General features: G+C 41.6%; 1 protein-coding gene across 1 annotated transcript; it reads right to left on the reverse strand.

Annotated features, from left to right (window-relative positions):
- Positions 1 to 336: 336 nt before the first annotated feature.
- Positions 337 to 19,167, reverse strand: rorb (RAR-related orphan receptor B). Its single transcript, XM_017417184.3, has 10 exons — positions 18,793 to 19,167; positions 4,882 to 4,967; positions 4,637 to 4,778; positions 4,097 to 4,528; positions 3,597 to 3,718; positions 3,154 to 3,286; positions 2,901 to 3,008; positions 2,622 to 2,732; positions 2,273 to 2,385; positions 337 to 2,095 (listed from the first exon to the last, which is right to left on the reverse strand). The coding sequence occupies exons 1-10, from the start codon at positions 18,797 to 18,799 to the stop codon at positions 1,931 to 1,933; spliced, it is 1,419 nt and encodes a 472-aa protein (XP_017272673.1). The 5' UTR covers positions 18,800 to 19,167; the 3' UTR covers positions 337 to 1,930.
- Between the last annotated feature and the right edge of the window lie 399 nt (positions 19,168 to 19,566).

Here is a 19,566-nt window from a genome sequence, read left to right on the forward strand (position 1 = left end):
TTTTAAGGTGGTGATAAGATTTTGTTTCACTCAGAAATCCTTTTTTGCAAAGTGAATGTATACATGTAATGACTGTATGCAGAAGCCCCTAAAACATGTCTGTCAGAATATTTCTACCTGAAAAAGTCAAAAGCAACAATAAGCTCTGAGTGGATAAAGGTGCACTTAGCCCAGTATGATTTTTTACACAGCGTCCAAATACAACAAAATGTTTAAGTGCTAACAAATATGGAATGACTACACATAAAAAGTGATTGTCTAATACAGCTTTCTGCACGATTAGAAAGTGTCTGTTTGGCTCTAAATGGTATTTAGATCAGTGGAGGCTAATCAACATTTCTTTCCTTTTTTTTTTTTTTTTTAATTTAGTGCTGTAACGTCTTATGTCCTGACCTCTGATCAACTTGTGGCACGCTGAGTTTGAAGTGGAAAGCGTACCATTTGTCAAAATGATTGTTAGACATCATTAGTGATCAAGAACACAAAATAGTGCATTCTAGTTAAGATTTCTACCCTGTTTTAAACAGCTAAGAAAAAAGGGGCGAAAGGTCGAACAGACAGCAGTAGGAACAGTGACGTTTTGTGAAACTTATTGCTCTTTAGGGAAAGGGTCCGACATATTTACAGCTTGGAGTGTCTGACATCCATGGGCTAGATTGTGCAAACAGGAGGATGAGAGCATACCTCGCTCATATAAATTAGAGTGATTAGAAAGTTACTTTAGTTCAAGTTTGTATGGATTATTTCACTTTTTTTTTTTTGGTGGACTATTTATACATGTGTTCACTGATTCTATCAACCTGTCTGCCAAAACATGTTGCAAAGGTCCTGATGTGTTAGAGATAAAGAGCAGAGTAAAGGGGCGTTGGGAAGAGGCGTGGGGTTCATCGTGAGGTCCTGGTCTCTGGTGAGTTCTTTCAGGTTGATTGTTCGAAAGCAATCCAGCTATCATTGGACAGAATTATTGCAACGTGAAATAAATGATTGATAGGACGGCAAATCTGCCAGATTCTTTTTCTTGCAAAATAGACTATTTATGTATACATCTTTACCTTGAAAAGTAGTAGCAATTATTTTCTTTGTAAATCCTTCATATGCTCTTTTTACATTTCTATAAGGTTTGATCAGAAGGATATAACTCCTTATGAACACCATATGAACAAAATCCAGACAAGGCTTCTGTATATCAACATACCCACATTTTTGCCCAGTTTTTGCCCAGTATTCTTTTACAAGTCGCAGCTTTACAAATTCTGTACACAAGGAACTACCAAATAAAATAAGAACACAGACAAGGTATAGTCAGCCACAGTGGACTGCTTTATATTTAAATTAGGACTAACTTACTTTAAACAGAACAAGAAATAATACTGGAATCTGTTCTCCACTAGAAGAATATCTACAATAACTTCTCTAAATCCCGCCCCCTCCCTCATCCAGCTCCTTCATTGTCACAAAGTCTTCACGTGGGGGAAAAAAAGAACAAAACAATTTTTTTTTTCTAAGTTAAATCAAATGAACTTTCCCACCTTTAAAAAAAAAAAGGTTCAACAGCTTCAAATTGTTTCTAGCTGTTTGAAAGTCTGTACATTTCTGGTCAGTCAGTTCAGTTCAGGAAATACGTGGAAGCCCCTCTGAAGTTGTGGCTGGGGGGGAGGAGGGCACACTTCATTTATATATACATTCTTCAGACTGTAGCGGTGAACAGGATGGGATAAGTGCAGGACATTCCTAGTGTTGTTGGCGATAACGCAAGTTTCTAGTAGATGAATCCTCACCCACCGGTCTGAAATGAGCCTCGGGGAGCTCAAAAATACCTGGTTGCTACAACGACACAGTCGACATGGCCGCTGTTGTCTTGTCAGATGGAGCAAACTGAAGTTTATTGGTCCTCTTCTGTGGCTGCTTGGTGCATTCGGAGCACAGGCGGTTACTTGGGCATGGCCATGGCAGAGTTTGGGTCGGGGTTAAAGAGTTCTTTGTAGAGGGGAGGGAAGAGGACGTTGACTGTTTCTGGGTGGAGCTGCTGGAAGGCCTGAAGCTCCTCGGTATGGAGGGTGCACAGTGCTGACAGTGTTGGGATCCGGCTGATCAGCTGCAGAACCAGAAGAAAATAATGGAAGAATAATGGAATTTAGATTTGAAGCTGTTTGTTTTTGTTTCTTGTTCTTCTTCTTTCACATTTTTGAGCAGTCCTTGAGGCCAAAAGAGTCACTGTTTTCGCTCAATTTAAAGGGTTGCGCTAAAATATTCTTACAAATGTTTTACCAACCTTAGCCAGTGCATCTTCATCCATGTGGTTCTTCTGCATAATGTGCTGCAGAGCAAAGTAGATCTTCTCCTGGAGCTTCTGGACCTTTCGAGGCTCCATGAGCCATGGCCGATCTGAGAGTAAAAAAGTGTTTATTCTTTTAGTGCTACAGGTTTAGAGTTGATACATACTGATAGTTGAGCTAGACATACATTTAGTTTGGTTGTAAGGTCACTTAACACCTAGGCTGAACTACAAGGATAAATTTATGCCAGTTCTTACAGATAAATATCAGGAATAAACATCTTGAAATGCAAGAAGCTATGCTTATATCTTCTTGTGCCTTTTGTATAGGTGGATACACACTGACCTGTAGAAATTAGTACAGCTGCTGAGAAGAGCGCTATCTCTTCATCTGTTAGCTGCAGTGAACACATGCTCTTGGCAAAGTCAAACACTGCACTCACTAAGTCGTCGCAACCTTCAAAACACAGACAGAAGGGCAAACAAAAAAATAATGTTATTACAGTCATTGTGGTCATGGAAGTGCTGATGAGCAAAAATTGGATTTTGAATTTTTTTCTTTCAGTGTTGATTAGCCTTTGTTAGGTTTATTTTTAAATGAAATACATGAGTTTTAATGTCTTACCGAGAGCTTTGAACATCTGCATGCCTCCGTACTTCCCCTCAAAGAGCACAGTGTTGTTGAGAGGGTTAAACGCCCTGCACATTCGCACCAAGACTACCTCCAAACAACCTGCAAGAACCATTCAGACATCTCACGATATGTTGATTGTGATGCTATTATTTTAACTGAATAAGAAAAAGAAGAGTAAACCACCAAATTTGTACGCTTCTCTCCGAATGTTTGGTCTGTGCTAAAACATGGTTATACGTCTCACCTGACTTGAGGAGGAGGATCTGGTCATTCTGGCACAGTTCCATGAACCCTGAGATGCGCTTGGCAAACTCCACCACATACTGGATGGCATGGGTGATCTGGATGGCACACTGTTGCCACAGCACGTCCCGCGGCTGGAATCAAACACAACAGGTTTTGACAAACATGCTCTGTAAAACTCTAAATTCTGAAGTAAGCGAACGCCAGCAAACATTTCTGTCCTTTCCATAAATCATTCTTCTGTAAATTCTCGTTAATATTAACTTTGAACCACTGCTAATATAGGACTACTCAAGGCTAGTTAACAGTTTTAACAATCTGTATCAGCGGAATAGTTGTTAAAGCTTAACCCATAAATCATAGAGAAAGTCATCTGAATGAGACACTGCAAATATCACATTATATTCCATCCATGAAGATGATGATGTAATCTGCAAACCTCACCTTGCTCTGGTACATTTTGACCTCTTCATATGAGTGTGTCTGCCAGGCTAGCTGCTGCAGCTCCTCTGTTGTGTACTGACATGTTTCCAAGTGCGACTTGATAATATTCTGAGCTATACGGTCTGAAAGAGAGAAATTATACTCGATGTGACGCTGAAGTATCATGCATGCTACACTGCAGATGCTTAGAACATTTAAAGACAAAATTTTAAGCATAGTTTTAGTCCTATTCCTTTCCTACTTAATTAAACAGTTATTTAATTTTGACTGATTTTGTGCTATCTGCTGGAGGTGTGCACACAGTAATATGACATTGTCAGCTAGCCATGTAAGCCTGTCTGATCTCCTGTTGTGCTTTCAGATTAGGACTCTGACTCACACTTTCTTCCAGAACTACCTCGAGCTTAATAATTTTTTAGAAGGATAACTTTTCCATTTTTTCTAAGTCAAACCATTCTGCTATATCTGTTTAATTTATGAAGCAAAAGGGCATTATTTACCTAGCTCTCCCATGCTGACATTACTGGGTCCAAACTGACTGTCCTGGTAGCCTCCGTAGCTGAACAGGTTGGGAACTGGCGTCAGGTCATAAACCGGCTCCTGCTTAATGTGCTTCATGCCTGACATGTCCAAACCTGACTGGTCTGGAGACGGCTGGGTGGAATCAATCCCATAGTATCCCCCTGGGACTCCACCTCCATTACCGTGGCCACCTTTGGGCAGCTCTATGACATGACCATTGGCATAAGTGCCCCCAATTTCGTGGTTGAGGGTGGACAGTCCGTTGGTTAGGCTGGATGAGTAAACGCGTGCCAGAGCTTCAGCTTCACCAGTCTGCTGCTGTCGCTGCTCCTGGAGTCGTGCCTGGTGCTTCTGGACCTCTGCGTATAGGCTGTCACGCTGCTTTTTGGACATTCGGCCAAACTTAACCGCTGTATGGGTGGAAAATAAAACACAGGGTGACAAAATTAGTAATGACTGAAAACTAAAACTGAATATATTTATATTTATACTGTAAATGCAGGTAAACTGTGCCTCACCATCTCTGGACATTCCTAGGGCGAGACATTTCTGCAGGCGGCAGTGTTGGCAGCGGTTACGGTTTGTTCTGTCGATGAGGCAGTTCCTCTGGCGGGGGCAGGAGTACGAGGCATTATTCTGCTGACTACGTCTGAAGAAACCCTGGTTACATGTCAACAGAAAAAGTACAGGCCTTAGATATGAGAGCGGCACAGACTCTGCATAAACCAAGTGCACAATTTCTCCAGGAGACATTAAGCCTTACCTTACAGCCCTCACACGTAATGACTCCATAGTGGATACCTGATGATTTGTCTCCGCAAATTTTGCATGGTATAACTTCGATTTGGGCTGCAAGAAAAGCAAAAGCAAAAAAAAGGATTTTTAATGAAAAATGCATTCTGGACTCAACATAGACCTTTGCTTCCCAGCTTCACTGAACAACACCTTGTTCAGTCGTAGATTCTGAACCCCAGCTGGGGGTGTAATTTGAAGCAGATAACCTGGTTGGCAGAAGTATCTGAATGAACTTTCAATGTGTGAGGACACTATTTTTCTGACCTCCAAAGTCACAAGGGCACAGTGACATGTAGCCATTTATTATCTCTTTGCAAGAGTTTTCTACTAACTGGAGCACTTAGGGCTGCATAAGTGCACACAGTATGTGCACACACAAACATGCACACTCTCAAGTAAATGGCTAGATTGTGTGTGTGGATTCTTTGTGTTTGCTTGAAGTAGAGACCCCTGCAGGTTAAAAGGTTTGTCCATAATGAGAAAACGGGTTACATCAATGAAGGACCGCTCTTTATTTTTTTTTCTGGTTCATTTTTTTTTTTTTTTGCGTTTGCACAAACACACAGTTATTCAACTTCTATGCAGTCAGATTTGAGCTTTTCCTAATTTACATTTGTACTTATTTCACTACTTTTTCTTTGTCCTATCTTACTCACTGTGCACAGGCAGCTCCATGTACAGTCACAACCAAAGGCACAGAATGTGATCAGAAACGATTTCAACGTGCAGAAACCCCCGTAATGGGTATCTTGAGCGTATTATCCATAATATATGAAAAGACAGAGGCTCAGAGATGGATGTTCATGAATGTAGAGGTAGGCAGGTATGCTGCTGAGATGGCACAGTCTCTATAAAGAGATTAGACAGCCTAACTAATCCTAAATTATTTCCCGACGAGCTGGTTCCCTCTTCTGCTGAGCACTGTAATATGCTGTATCTCCGGCAGCCGTTCACATGCAATCACCTTGCATAGTCCCACCTGTGGGAATTTCTGCTTAAATTCAGGAAATTTACCAGAAGTCCAGAAACGGGTAAAGTCGACAAGCAGAACCAGATGTTTGCACATGCAAAAATCTTGTCTGATTCCCCTTTAACACATAACAGAATTCTTTCTACTACATTATGTTTGCTTATAGGTTTAAGTGCATATTAGGTTATGTGCAGATATAAAAGTGCTGCTGAAAGTTGTAGCTTTGCACACGCAAGTTTTGCCATGCATATATTGTGTGTTTATATGTAATATAAACATGGTGGAATGAGTGTGCAATATACATAATTGGATAATCTCTTATAAGGATCAATACAGGTAGTTCTGTCTGTGTAGCAATTGAGCAAGTACAGACTAGAGCTGTTTTCTCTAGATCCTAAGAGCATTTTAGTATTTAAGCCTTTTAAAAGCATATGGACAAAAATATTTTAAAAAGGAGTATTTTTTCACACCTCAAGACTCAATGCACATTTTCCCTTCTGGTCTGCTCGTGTCAGCTGATACATATATACCTCTTTTGCTTTGAGGTCTTTAAATGCAGTTTAAGAAAAAGGAAACCTAATGTTATCATAAATTATTCCTCATTAGCTGCTTTTATATTTATTCATCTATAATTTGCTCATCGCCTCCCAGCTTGGCGCCTTTCTGTGTGGAGTTTGAATGTTCTCTCAGTGCACGGGTGGGTTTTCTCCGGGTACTCTAGTTTCCTCCCACAGACCAAAAACTTGCATGTTAGGTTAACTAGCAACTCTAAAATTGTCCCTAAGTGTGAGTGAGAGTGTAAATGGTTGTTGTCTATGTGATGCTCTGTGGTGGACTGGAGACCTGTCCAGTTTCTACCCCGCCTCTCCCACCTTTACTGCTGCAGATAGGCACCAGCTCCCCCACAACCCAGAAAAGGAAAAGCAGGTAAAGAAAATGGATGGATAATTTGGTCATTCAATTGCCCCTCTGCTGGCTGTTAAGAGGTGAAAAGTTTTTAAACTAAAATCTTGTTAACTATGACCTTGCACTCTTTCTCATAGCACTTTTATGACACTTTAAGTATATATTAACTGCAGTCATTTACAATGGAAATGTCGGTTTAATTGTCAATGACAGTTTGGTGAAATTCCAATCTGCATGTGGTGTCTTGACCCAAACATTGAGTCTTGTCGATGTTGACTGTCTGAGGGAAAGAAGAACATGTTTTTTGACTTTGTATTTAAAGTAACAAAACTCAAGCTCTTAGGTTTGCTGATGTGACCCATTTCCACCAGTTCTCGGCCAACTGGATCTAAACTGGGTCAGAGCAGAGCACTGGACTTGGACCATAAACAGACCTGTCAATGAACGCGGCCTGGTGCACACTATTAATAGTCTGCAAACAGGTCAGACATGGCGGTTGTCAACAGACCACGTGTAAGCGGCAAATAGGAAGCAGAACAGGAGTGAAACAGCGGTGACTTTTCACCGTACTCTTACTCCTTGTAGCTTCTTTTGGTTTTTAGTCAAACCCTTTGACTAAAATGTTAATCTGGAGCTAAATTAATCTTCATGGGTTCAAACACTTTGTATGCATTCAGCCCACACCTGCCACTGTGTTATATGGATATACATAGTTTTAATCATAATTTCTGTTGATTTTCCAAAAAGAAGCCCTTTACATTTTACCACAGCTTGTCTTTACTGTTTCTGCTCTGCGATTTACATCACATCTTCACTGTGTTCCTTTTTTACCCCTGTAGCAGATTATACTCCTCTTTGTATCACATAATTATGCCCAAACAAACATCGGCGTGTGGGCATCTGCATTGTTTCTGTGTGTGTTTCAGAGTAAGCATTTCACTTGTAAAAAAAATAAAAAAATAAAATAAAAACAAAAAAAGAAATGGGGAAAGATAACGTAAATGTCCGTGTGAGTTTGACAAACTGTAACTGAATGTTTGTGGTGTGGGTGTGTGCATTGTTGAGTGTGTGTGTGTGTGTGTTGTGCTTATTGCCTGTGGCGACTGTCAGGTAGGATACAAAGAGACAGTCATGACAGCATTACTGTTGCCAGGGTGACCACCCACTCGCTGCACTCGTCTGGCTGTCACAGTGATGATGTGCTAAGCTGTCACACGTTTAAAGGAAGTGATGTCATGAGCGTGTAAAGCCAACCGATTGCCCCGTCGTCCTCCCTCAGCAGCAGAGGCTTTGTGAAACGTTTACGGAAAAAAAAAAGACTCCCACTTCCACGTCAAGTCAACAGAACGATGAACTTTGACTGCAGAGGTAGAACATACATGTAACTGAGCTGAGAAGTTTTTTAGTTTCTTGTGCAACCAAAGTTAGCTTGGAAGCAAACTTGCAGCTTTAAATTAATAGAACAATTGAGTTAAAAGATGTTTAATACAGCTATTTGTCTAACCTCTCTTTGTGCACATCCATTTCCAGTGAGAACACAAGTGGAAAAAGCTACAAGATTGTTTTGCCCTCGAGCTACATGTCGTTTACGGGGGGGGGGTTGGCTGGGCCTACCTCTCCAACCTGAGTCGACCCAGTCAGAACAGAGTGACTGACAGCATCCTCAGCCAGCGGGATGAGCGTTATCCTGAGGTTATTATGTAAGAGCAGGACTGCAATGCTGGCAATTCCTTAGCTAAGAGGAGGATCAGGCGTGCACAATCTCTTGAGAGAGAAAAAGATAGAACCAAGCAGAGATGATTTTCACAAAGAACAAGGCAGAGATGGTAATGTGAGAGTCGTGTGTAGCAGATTGTGGCCATCAGGGCTGTATTGCACTGGCACGTGTGTTGTGATAATTGATTTTTAATGAAGTGAGGATCTCCTGTGTATTTCCAAGGCTGGCCCTTTCTCTAAATAGAGCCCTAATTATCTACATTACATATTGCATGAAAAGGCAGCAGCCTTGCACTAATATCTTTGTGATACTTTGCTCTAAAGCATATTAGTACTCTTGCACTGTGTGGTACAGGGTTAAACACAGCACTCAGAATAAACAAGCTGTTTAAAAGCGTGGCTTTCCTCCTTTATTCGGACAATGCAACTGCAAGTGAAGGCCACTAGATGTTGCTGTACATGTTTAGATTCTGTGTGTTTGAGTGCAAGTGTTGCCAAAGGGGCAGACTGGACATGCATGTTTCATTCATTCAGCCTGCAGCAGGGTTTGACAGCAGAAACCTACCCAAAGCAACATGCAGTATCACACAGCTATGCAACAGAACACGCTGGAGGTTGGCATTTTAGTGTCACAGTTTAAAGAACAGTTGAAATCACTTTCTACCATAACTTTTGCCAGTGTCAGCCCCTTCAGAAATGCAAACACAACTCCCACTGAAGTCTCTGGGGTTGACTTGACGGGATGAACGTGGGTGGTATCTTCACTTCATTAAAAAATATGTATAGCTTCTTCCCAGTTAACTAGACATCTTCTGGGAAAATGAAGGAGATTGGCATTTTACCCCCCACCACCCCTTGTTAAATCTCAACAACTCTGGAACTGATCTTAGATGTCTATATGCCGTGAATTATGCTATCAGTGTGCAGCATCCCCTTCACTTCAGTCTGTTTGACTTTTTCACTTGTATCCGAGTGTTCCGCCTCGCTATAAGTGGCTGTGTGACTGGGAAATCATTTCAGTTTCTGTATTTCATGATCTATTTCCATCTCTCAGACAAACTCTGCTTCAGTCTCACAGAGCTTACAGAGGAACAAGCGCTTTTTCTCTCTCTGTCGATGATGAAAAACATTGAGAAAACTTCTGGTGGCGTGATTGCCGAGTGGGTTAATACACACTGCTGGGAATAGCTTATAGCAGTGCTGCTTGGGTTATCTCCCCTGTGTCTCCTGTCATGTTTCCACATCAGACTGTCCCATTAAAATCAATGAAACACTGCCACTGTGTGTGGATTCAAACGGACGTCTGCTGTGTGCAGTTTTACTTTCCTCTCTTTTTACTGTCTGAATCATCTAAAACTTATTCTGAAGAGTGGTGGACTCTCAGCTTTTCCTAAAGAAATATGTAAAGCCAAATGCCCTTATCTGACTTTATTACTTTTTGAGCCTCAGACACCAGTGTGCAGTATTAATCTTGCACTGCAGAGTTTGTGGAGTTTTTGTTTGAGGCGCTGGTTAACGAAATGAAAAGTGCAGCTTGGCATCCTTGTTGCACATCATTTTCCAGGCATCTCACTCGATCTTTACCGTCTGTTCTCTAACAAAGAGCATCATTTGGTACAAACCAAATAAATATGCTACTAACATTTTCGACTGGTAATCAACACAATAAGGGCATTGTTTTCTCTACATGTTACCATTGTTGAATTATAAATCTGCAGATTTGTTAAGAATTTTTTTGATTGGTTAGAGGCTTCTGTTAAATATATTTTGAATCCTCTTGCAATAAGTAGTAGAAACTTCACAGTCAGTAAAAATGAAGAGACAACCGTTCTCGCCATAGGGGATTAAGTGTTTATTCAGACTGTTGGGGATGTGAAACATTTTTCACTATCGTATAAAGGAAGCATTTACATGATTAAACTAGTTGGTCGATGAATTAGTAATGAAAACAATCATTAGTTTCAGCCCGAAATGAGTTTCTGATTAAGATTTACATCACTGACCTCAGCTGGCTTCAAACCAGGCCTGAACTGACTGGTAAGCCCAGCGGTGACACACAGACACGAAACATCGACAGTGTTAATCTACAAGGTGACACAGCTCCGTTCTGGTTCTCTGTTATAGTAATAATCATAATGCCATGCAGTGGGCTCATCTCCCCTCCCCCTACCTCTATCCTTTACCGCCAAGCATGTCTTTGTCAATCCTGTAACACACAGTCACCTTGTTGCTGAATGAATATGCAGTCCATCGTCATCACCCCCCCTTCAACACACACACACACACACACACACCTCATCCCACCCACAAACACACACAGATGCAACTTTAAAACACGCGTCCTCCCCCCATGCTGTATGTCAGAGGGCATGAGCTTGTCCAGCTTGCCATGCAACCCCAAAGCACTCTGGGTAATTGCTCAGATAGCAGGTCTGGGATCAGCTGCGGTTTGCGCAGAGAATATTGTACCGCGGTGTGATTGGACGCCACAGAGAGGAAACAGAAGGGGGCCACTGGCTGTCATCCAGTGCATCGATTCACATTAACACACACACTCACACATACACGGACGCACACCAACATGCTCCCAGAGACATGTTTAAACAGACAGAAGCACACATTTCAACATGCTCAAATGCATTCATCCCTACAAAACAAAACTTAAAAGAAAAAAAAAAGCAGACCTACAGTATGATTCTCCAATGTGACCTCCTCACATCTAACCTCCAGCACACACACACACACACACACATACACACAGTCTGCCACCCCATGCAGCATTTGTCCTCGGATAAGACAAGATGGAGACGTGGGAAAAAAAATCCATGGGGTTTACCCCATGCCTGCATTGACACACACGTTGTATGTATTCATATATACATACTCTTCCCATCTGCCGCCTCAGATTTGCCTCTCATGGTCACTGTACACACAGTCCTACACTCCATCCCCCTAGGTGACCTGAAGGACCCTGATGGCCTTTGACCCTTTCCTTAAGAAGTGAGAGAGTGCATCAGAGTGGAAGGAGCCATTACAAGTGTGAGAGGCCTGCATCTGGTCATTACAGTCCTGAAATCAAACATATTTTCATGGCTGAAGCAAACTTACACACAGCCGAGTACTAAAACCACTGAAAGCTCTCTGTCGCTCATATGTTTCTTTTCATTTACTATTTTTACCCTCGTTTTACCAGGCATGTGTGTGCACACTGAGCTGTTAAAACCTTGTTCATGCTCTGGTTGGTTAAAGCCGATGAGCGCAAAGAAGAATATGCTTACAGGAAAACGCACTGATTGGAATACAGTCGAAAATACCATCATGTCGGCGACGGCCGCACTCCCATAACCTCACGCCTCTCTTACTATGGTGTTTTTGTTGAGCCTAATTGCAGATGACAGTGTGAGTGTGTGCGTGTGAGGGGGAAGGGTGCGTAAAGGTGGTTATTTCAGAGTACACAGAGAAATAAAAAAATGAAGGCCATCCAAAGAAAGATGGACAAAAAATTTCTCTCCAGTCTCACATAAAGTAAAAAGAAAGAAGGTAAATTATTTGTTGGAGCAGCTTCCAGTTAAACCGGAGACTGTGATCACTCAGATATTATTGGTAGATGAGAAGATCAGCAGAAATAGACTGAATGAACTTAAAATTATTCATTTAAGATGGCTGCACATAGTGTCATTGGTTATTCCCTGAAAAATACATGGATTAAACATTAATATATGTCTTCTGGAAAAGCTTTAATTTACTATACATACTTGCCTCTGCATACACAAAAAATTTAGCACCAAGTGGAAGTGAAGTACTGCCCAAGTTTTAACAATTTCTACTAATAAACACAAAAAATGTTTTTAGAAATCACATTTCTTTAAACTACATGTGTATACATGCATAATATTGATCCATGACAAAGTGTTAGTATGTCTTAAAAAGAAGCTAATGCGCTTGCATTTTAATATTAAGTTAATTAATTTGTTAATTTGATTTTCCAGGACTGCATTTTTCCGCCACATTTCTGCCTTCAGCTTATGTTCCTGTAACCTATTCCCAAAGCATCAAACTGCCTTTAAGTGTCTACTTGTAGCACTTCGAAGTACTTTGTTTAATTTTTTTTTTTCCTGTGACGATATAAACTGATTTATTTGCAACAGAGGGTTTTTATTTATAAGTATTTACGTAACACCTGTCAGGAACAGAGCAGCACAAAAACAGGCTGTCTCATTGAGAGCAAACACTGGTAAATGAACAAGCTCTCATTTAGCTTTTTTGTTAGTTTCAAACGGTCTTAAATGTGTGTGTGTGTGTGTGTGTTTTTCAGCGCGTCTGTTTAAGTGAGTGTGTGAGCATGCACATGTGCGACTGCATGTGTGCGTCCTCTCCCAGGGATGGCCGCTAATAGCTCGCCTCGGGCAACAATTTAACTCAGCCTAACAAGGTTCTCCCCAAAGTGGCCCCAGGGGCATTTCTCACAGAGGCAAATTGATCACAAAGACTATCACACGGCTCGGCTCGACCCAATCTGCTCTGCTCTTCACCCACTCTCTCTTGCTCTCCATCTCCAGTGGGAAGATTTTAACAGAATGTCTTATGAATGTTAAATCTGAAATGAGACAGTAAAAAGCTTCAGCAGCAGCAGCAGCAGCAGCAGGCTTGGTTTCCTCGCTGCATTCTCTCTATGAATGGCAGCGGACTTAATATCAACAGCATGTAAGCACACACTCAGATTTGAGAGATGCATCTCGGAGAAGGGAGAGAAAGGAAGGAAGAGCCAAACAAGACTTCCTTCAATGAGATTACTAGCACCAAAACAGTCTAATCTTTGTCATTAAGAAAAGATGCCGCAGCAGGCTAAGTCATATTAAGGGCTTATCGTAGACAGAGTGGTATTTACCTGCTCGTGTAGAACACCTTCAGAGGGGAAAAAACATTTACCGTAGCTACATCAGACAACTAATGTGCACAGGAAGGATCATTTATAACCCTTCAGTGTCACAACAGGGAGGCCTACTTTTTTTGATACATTAATAAACACAAGTGCTGCTTTTTTGTTCCTTTTTTTGCTAACCAGTGTCTTTTGGTGAATGGTTTATTTAATGAAGTTAGAGAGGCTCGATTTAAAGTGTTTCCGGCTTTTATTTGTGCAGCAACAAAGTTCAGTTTTAAGCCCTATAAAAATGCATCTTTAGGTTTATAATTTATATGAAGCTTAGAACGTTACACATTTACACACCTCTCGTTTTTGAGTTCACAAACTAATCTGCTTTCAGCTAAAGTCTAATAGGTGGTTTGCGAGCGTGGACTTTGGATGCTGCTATAACAGGTGCTTGTGTTATTCATTGCTCAGGGAGGCTACAGTGTGGAAGTGCAATCTGAGGACACAATAGTTTGCATCTTTATGAGTATGCGCGTGCGCAAACGTGTATGCAGGTAAACACAAATTAGGTGTTTTGTTTTGGCCACACACCCCCTTCATTGTTTTGCATGGGCACACACTTTTGCTCAAGCGGCTGTGCCATTATGTAACTCCTAAACCTCTCTCTCTCTTACCCTGTTTTCTTATCTCAATCATTCACTCCGAGATTCTCTGCTTTCTGTTTGTCTGCTCCTTTAATTTGTCTTTTTTTTAGCTCAGAGATAGGCTAAATAAAGATCAAATGCACTTACTTCATAAAATCACATTTTAATGTCTTACTTATACTTTCTCTGCAAAAGATAAACACATTCAATAGCCATGTCCTGTTGCTTATGTTATTTTTCCCCTTTTTATCATCTTGATGGCACCAACCTGAGTTTACTGTTGAGAGCATGCTCTCTGACCTTAAATTAACAAGCTGCACTCAATATTTCTCCCTAAAACCTGATATTTGTTCAAATAATATGATACATCTTGCTCTTTATATAATATATATATTTTAAAACTACCCTTCTAATATATTTTTGTCACGCTGTTCGTATTAAACTTTGTTCTTAGCTCAATGAGCACCACCACCACGCGTCCCCTGGTGTTCACTTCAGTCTAAATCAGAGAGAAATGTGAATATTGAACATCATCATGTGTCCACTGAGACGTGCTGCCTTTATGGATGAGTAAAACTGACAAAACAGAAGGAGCTGTCAGGCGACTCTATGACTTCAAGGCAGATTTTGAGTTTGGCAGCGGTTCGGGCTCAAATTCCTCCCGGTGAAGATAAAGTGGAGACTGAAACCGAAGCGTGCTGCGTAGCCTGTGCTTTGTTCATATTAAGATTTAATAAAACAGAAAATTGACTGAAATAAAACCAAAAAAAAAAAAAGCTGTTTGCCCAGACTACCCTAGACAGCCGCAGAGGGGAGAAAACCAACACGGGGTGCACGCTGAGCCTTTGCTAAACAAACACGGGCTGCGATAGCGACTCTGTGGGACCATCCAGGCCACACACACGCAGCGTGTTTCTAACAGGCGCCTTGGAAAAGGTCAGGCAGACGCGCTAAGTGAGGAGTGGAGCGTGGGCATCTGAAGACAGGTGTGGACGCAGTGCGAGGTTGTGTGTGCTGCTTCCTCAGTCAGTCAGTGGAGCTGGAGTTGAAGGATTAACATTGTAGCCTGCATGGGCTTGGGGTAATCTCTCTTCTCATCTTACATAACACTGAGCCATTAGTCAGCAGAAAAAAAACAATAAACAAGACAAACAACAGTCCCGAGCTCGAAAACTGACCACAAACAAAGCAACAATCGCTGTCAACCAGAGGCGCTCAGGCCAGGTGCCCACTGCTGTGTGCAATAACTGACTTGGTGGCAACAATGGAAAGCGATGATTTGCTTAAAATAACAACTCAATAATCCGTTTTTCTGACCAATAAAGCTGGGTTGACTGGCTCATTAATCACTATCAATGATTCACTTCATATTTCATGAGTTATTGTGAGGAAATACAAGGACAAGTTTGTTTAATAACACACACAAATCATGAACAAATAAAACGTGATGTTCCAGCCTCCATCTGCATGAAAGGAACACTTTACTTACAATCGAAAACAAATTTTTGCTCCCGGTGTGATGTGTGTTTCTCCTATAACAACTCAATAGAGAATACATTACGCCTTCAAAATGTGCTGGAAACTAATTAACCACTATATTTTTTATTTTCTGCCAAAATTTTATGTTTACCAGTAAATTCAGTCTAAAGTTTTCCAAGTTTTGTTCCATAGATTTATCTGCTCAGACTGCTTCCGTTGGCTTTGACTAAAAATTGATCCCGGGATGCTTTCGAGCCGGACAAATCGATGCTCGCACAAGCCGCCAAAGCAAAGCAGGATGGGCCTAATTCTATTGGCATGAGGCCGTCAAGCGTAGTTTAGCAGCTTTTTGTGGCTGCGTGTGTGTTTTGGTGCCCTCAGCTTTTGCATGAGAGCTCAAAAATGTCTAAAAAGGGTATTATACGCAATGTCGTGAGGCGTTGCAAGTTCCCTGTAACTCAAGTTCACGCAGTTAGATTTTTCGGACTTTGAAACTACCGGTCATCTTCTTGGGACTTTTCAGTCTCCTCATACTCCTCTGTGGGTCCTGTCATCGCACCGACCTCATCAGTGAAAGAGGCTGAGAACCTGTGATTGACAGATGTCACTTACAGAGATCAGGCGACAAGCCCCTCCCTTCTTTTCTATCATCGGTGAACGTTTTGACCCGTCTGACCCCGGAACATTTAAAGGGTTAAAGAGCTCTTTTAGGCTCATAAAAGTAACCCGAAACACACGCACACGAGATAATAGGTACTAATCAAAGCATCACTCAGAGAAAAGCCAGTATCGACTTGCATAATATAAGTTAACAAAGTCGATCCCTGTTTGTGCAGTTCTGTTATTGTAAACAAACACTGTGTGTGTGTGTGTGTGTTTAGTCTTTAGCAGAAATGCCTGTTTAGGCCCTGAGCTCATATTGATTATAACTAATTACAACATTTGATATAAAGACGTGGACAATGTAGATTGGCTCTGATGTGCATTAGATACAACTTGCCCAGAAATATTGTACTTTTTTAAATTGCCCAGCTTGAGGCTGGAGTCAAACTATATCAGAAAGATGTAACATTTTTTTAATTTTCCTTTTTATGTTTGAGGCTGTTTATTATTTAGGGCTAAAACAAATACAGCCCTGCTACCATCTCAATATTTCACCACTTGAAAACACACACTGCCATGGTTGCTAATGTGTTTTTATTTCATAACTGTTATGTTATTATTACACCTTCCACAGCACATTATCATCACGTTGCACTTTAAAATCCAGCAATAATTATCCTATTTTAAAATGATGCTGAATCTTCCTTTTAAAAAAATATACGGTGCTTTATTTTTCCGAGATGCTGAAAAGGTCCTTATGATAATATTGTGTGCGTTATTTTTCCGGGCGATGCGGTGACATCATCTTCGGTCAGGGCTTCAGGAGTTGTAGCTTTTGTTAAATGTTAATTACCACGGCTCATGAGAGGCCTCTATTTTTTATAACCTTGGTTGTGAGCACATTTCTGTGTAAGGGCAGCCGAGACTACACACACATACACACACACACAGGTTGGGAGAGGGGGCCGTACAGCCCACACTGATTTAATTCTATCTGACAAAACCCTTTGGGGCGTGAGGAAGATGGAGAGAGAGAGAGGGAGAGAGAGAGAGGGAGGGAGAGAGAGGATGGAGTGGGAGAAAGAGGGAGAGAAAGAGGGGTGAGGGAGACGCTTCGGGGGCCTCTTCTTCCATCCATGGCTATAAAGTGAAAGCTTTCGGTATGTTTTACCCCCCCTTTCAAAAAAAAAAAAAAGAAAAAAAAAAGCCTCCCGTGCACGAGAGTGGACGCATGACCCATTAGAATACAGATAAAATACAAGGTGGATGACAGAGGAGTTTGTCATGGGATTACAGAAAAAGGAGGAGAGAGGTGAGGAGGAGGAGGAGGAGGAGGAGGAGGAAGAGGAGAAGGAGGAGGAGGGACGGGGGTCGGCCTTCTTAGGGTTTTACATGCCCAAGATTTGATGGCCTGAAGCTTGAGTAGCAAATAGTTTCATAAGACGTTAAAACAGATGGATAGATAGATAGATAGATAGATAGATAGATAGATAGATAGATAGATAGATAGATAGATAGATAGATAGATAGATAGATAGATAGATAGATAGATAGATAGATAGATAGATAGATAGATAGATAGATAGATAGATAGATAGATAGATAGATAGATAAAGTTTTGGCTCACTGTTTTAATGTTTTCCTTTTATTATTTTTAAATCAAATTAAACTTTAATTTACAGTGTCATTCAGTTGAACAGTATTGTTGTTTAGTTATTTTTTTGGATCATTTGTGTTTCTTCTTGTACTGTTACAGGTAGTTAGTTTTTTCTTATACTGACAATTATTTATTCTCTGGCAAAGATCAGTTACACACTATTCTTAAGATTACAGTGTCATTATATTACCACAGTCAAGTGTTTAAATACAAATTTAAAATGTTATTTCCTCCCCTGAAACACACCTAAGCTATATTTTAGTTTAACCACTTTGTGGCAGACTATTAGGACTCACTTTTATGTGAATTTTTAACTGTCCACAGGTGGATCAGAAGCTCTTTAAATGTATTTTAAATGTTTGGTTGTTGTTTTTCTTTTTGTGCCAAATGCCACTTAGAAAGAATTTCAGCCAGTTAAAACTGAAAGGAAAAAAGAAGACTTTGAAGCAACTATCATCCAGCTGAGCAAGTTTCAACTTTGCATAAGGAATAACAGAGAACTGACTGAACAGAGAAAAAGAAACAAAAGGTGAAATATTGTAGCGATCGCAAGGAGTTTACCAGGACTGCGTGCGTGTGTGTGTGCGCGCGCGCCCTGAAGACCCTGACATTGGAGTTAACGTCCATCCACGGCGCGCGGCAGATTTATGGGTTAGTGGAGCGCTTTAAACTATCCCCACACCACCCAGTAAAGCTGACCACAGCTCTGCCCTCCAGTCAAATAAATAGTTTCAGCAGATAATCGGACTCAGTTCGAGGTGTGGTGTGGAGCTTCACCAACCCATCCCACACTTTTTAAAAATATATTTAATCTGTGGTCACAGACCTCGGTGGGGTTCATTTAAGCCCCCACTCGGAGTCCTAACACACAGGAATAAACTTTTTTTTTCCGCTGCGAGGTGGCTGCTGAGACGGAATCCAATTAGCACCGTGACAGGTGTAGAATAAAGTGACAAAATGCGGCGATAAAAGAGGAACAAAGTTCCGCAGGTCTGATGTGGGATTTACCAGGATGGAGCTGGAGGAGGACTTACCTCGCATCGTGGTGCTGGAGCTGGAGCTGGTGCTGAGGCTCGCTTCCCAAAGCAGCAGGCATGAAGAAGTAAAAATAAACACTTGGGGGAAAAAAGCGCAGGAGGTGTGTGTGTGTGCGCGTGTGTGTCTGCGCGGCTGCTGCTGATCCTCGTTTTAAAAAGAACAACAACAACAGCGACGGAAAGAGCGAGGATGGTGGCAGTCCAGCCCTGAGCGGGAGCGCGTGTGCGCTAAAAGCATCCCAGACCGGGGCGCAGGCGGGCGGGCTGGCTGAGGTCGGACTGCTCTGGTCGCGCGGCCGCTTTTCTCATGACATCTGCGCTCTCACCTCTCCGGGAGGGTTTCACTGCTGTCTGCGGGCTGGGAGGGAGGGATGGAGGGAGGCAGGGAGGACAGCGTATAGGAGAGGCTTTACCCGGCGGCCCGGATTGGACCGGAGCACTTTCCGCTCCTCCCACTCTCTCCTGCAATCTGCCTGCAGCCCGGAGTTGTCACACACACACACACACACACACACACACACACACGCACACACGCACGCACGCACACACACGAACACTGGGCACATGAAAGTTTTCACCATCACCTTCCACAATCAATCAGCCTTCTGCAAATTTAACTGTTTTTCGCGCTGTAGATTAAATCTTTCGTCTTTTTAGCCACTAATATTTAACACTACAAAGTCATTTTCCAGCTTAAAAAACTATTTAAACTAATGGGCATCAAAAAAGATGTAGTTGAAGATAAACCTGATAATCACAGCTAACTAATTA

The sequence above is a fragment of the Kryptolebias marmoratus genome, linkage group LG1 (genome assembly GCF_001649575.2).
Source record: "Kryptolebias marmoratus isolate JLee-2015 linkage group LG1, ASM164957v2, whole genome shotgun sequence".
Taxonomy (NCBI): domain Eukaryota; kingdom Metazoa; phylum Chordata; class Actinopteri; order Cyprinodontiformes; family Rivulidae; genus Kryptolebias; species Kryptolebias marmoratus.

Coding starts and splice junctions, on each gene's coding strand:
- rorb (XM_017417184.3), bottom strand. Junction 4,779..4,881: donor TTACGTGTGAGGGCTGTAAG/GTAAGGCTTAAT, acceptor ACATGTAACCAG/GGTTTCTTCAGACGTAGTCA. Junction 2,096..2,272: donor ATGAAGATGCACTGGCTAAG/GTTGGTAAAACA, acceptor CTGGTTCTGCAG/CTGATCAGCCGGATCCCAAC.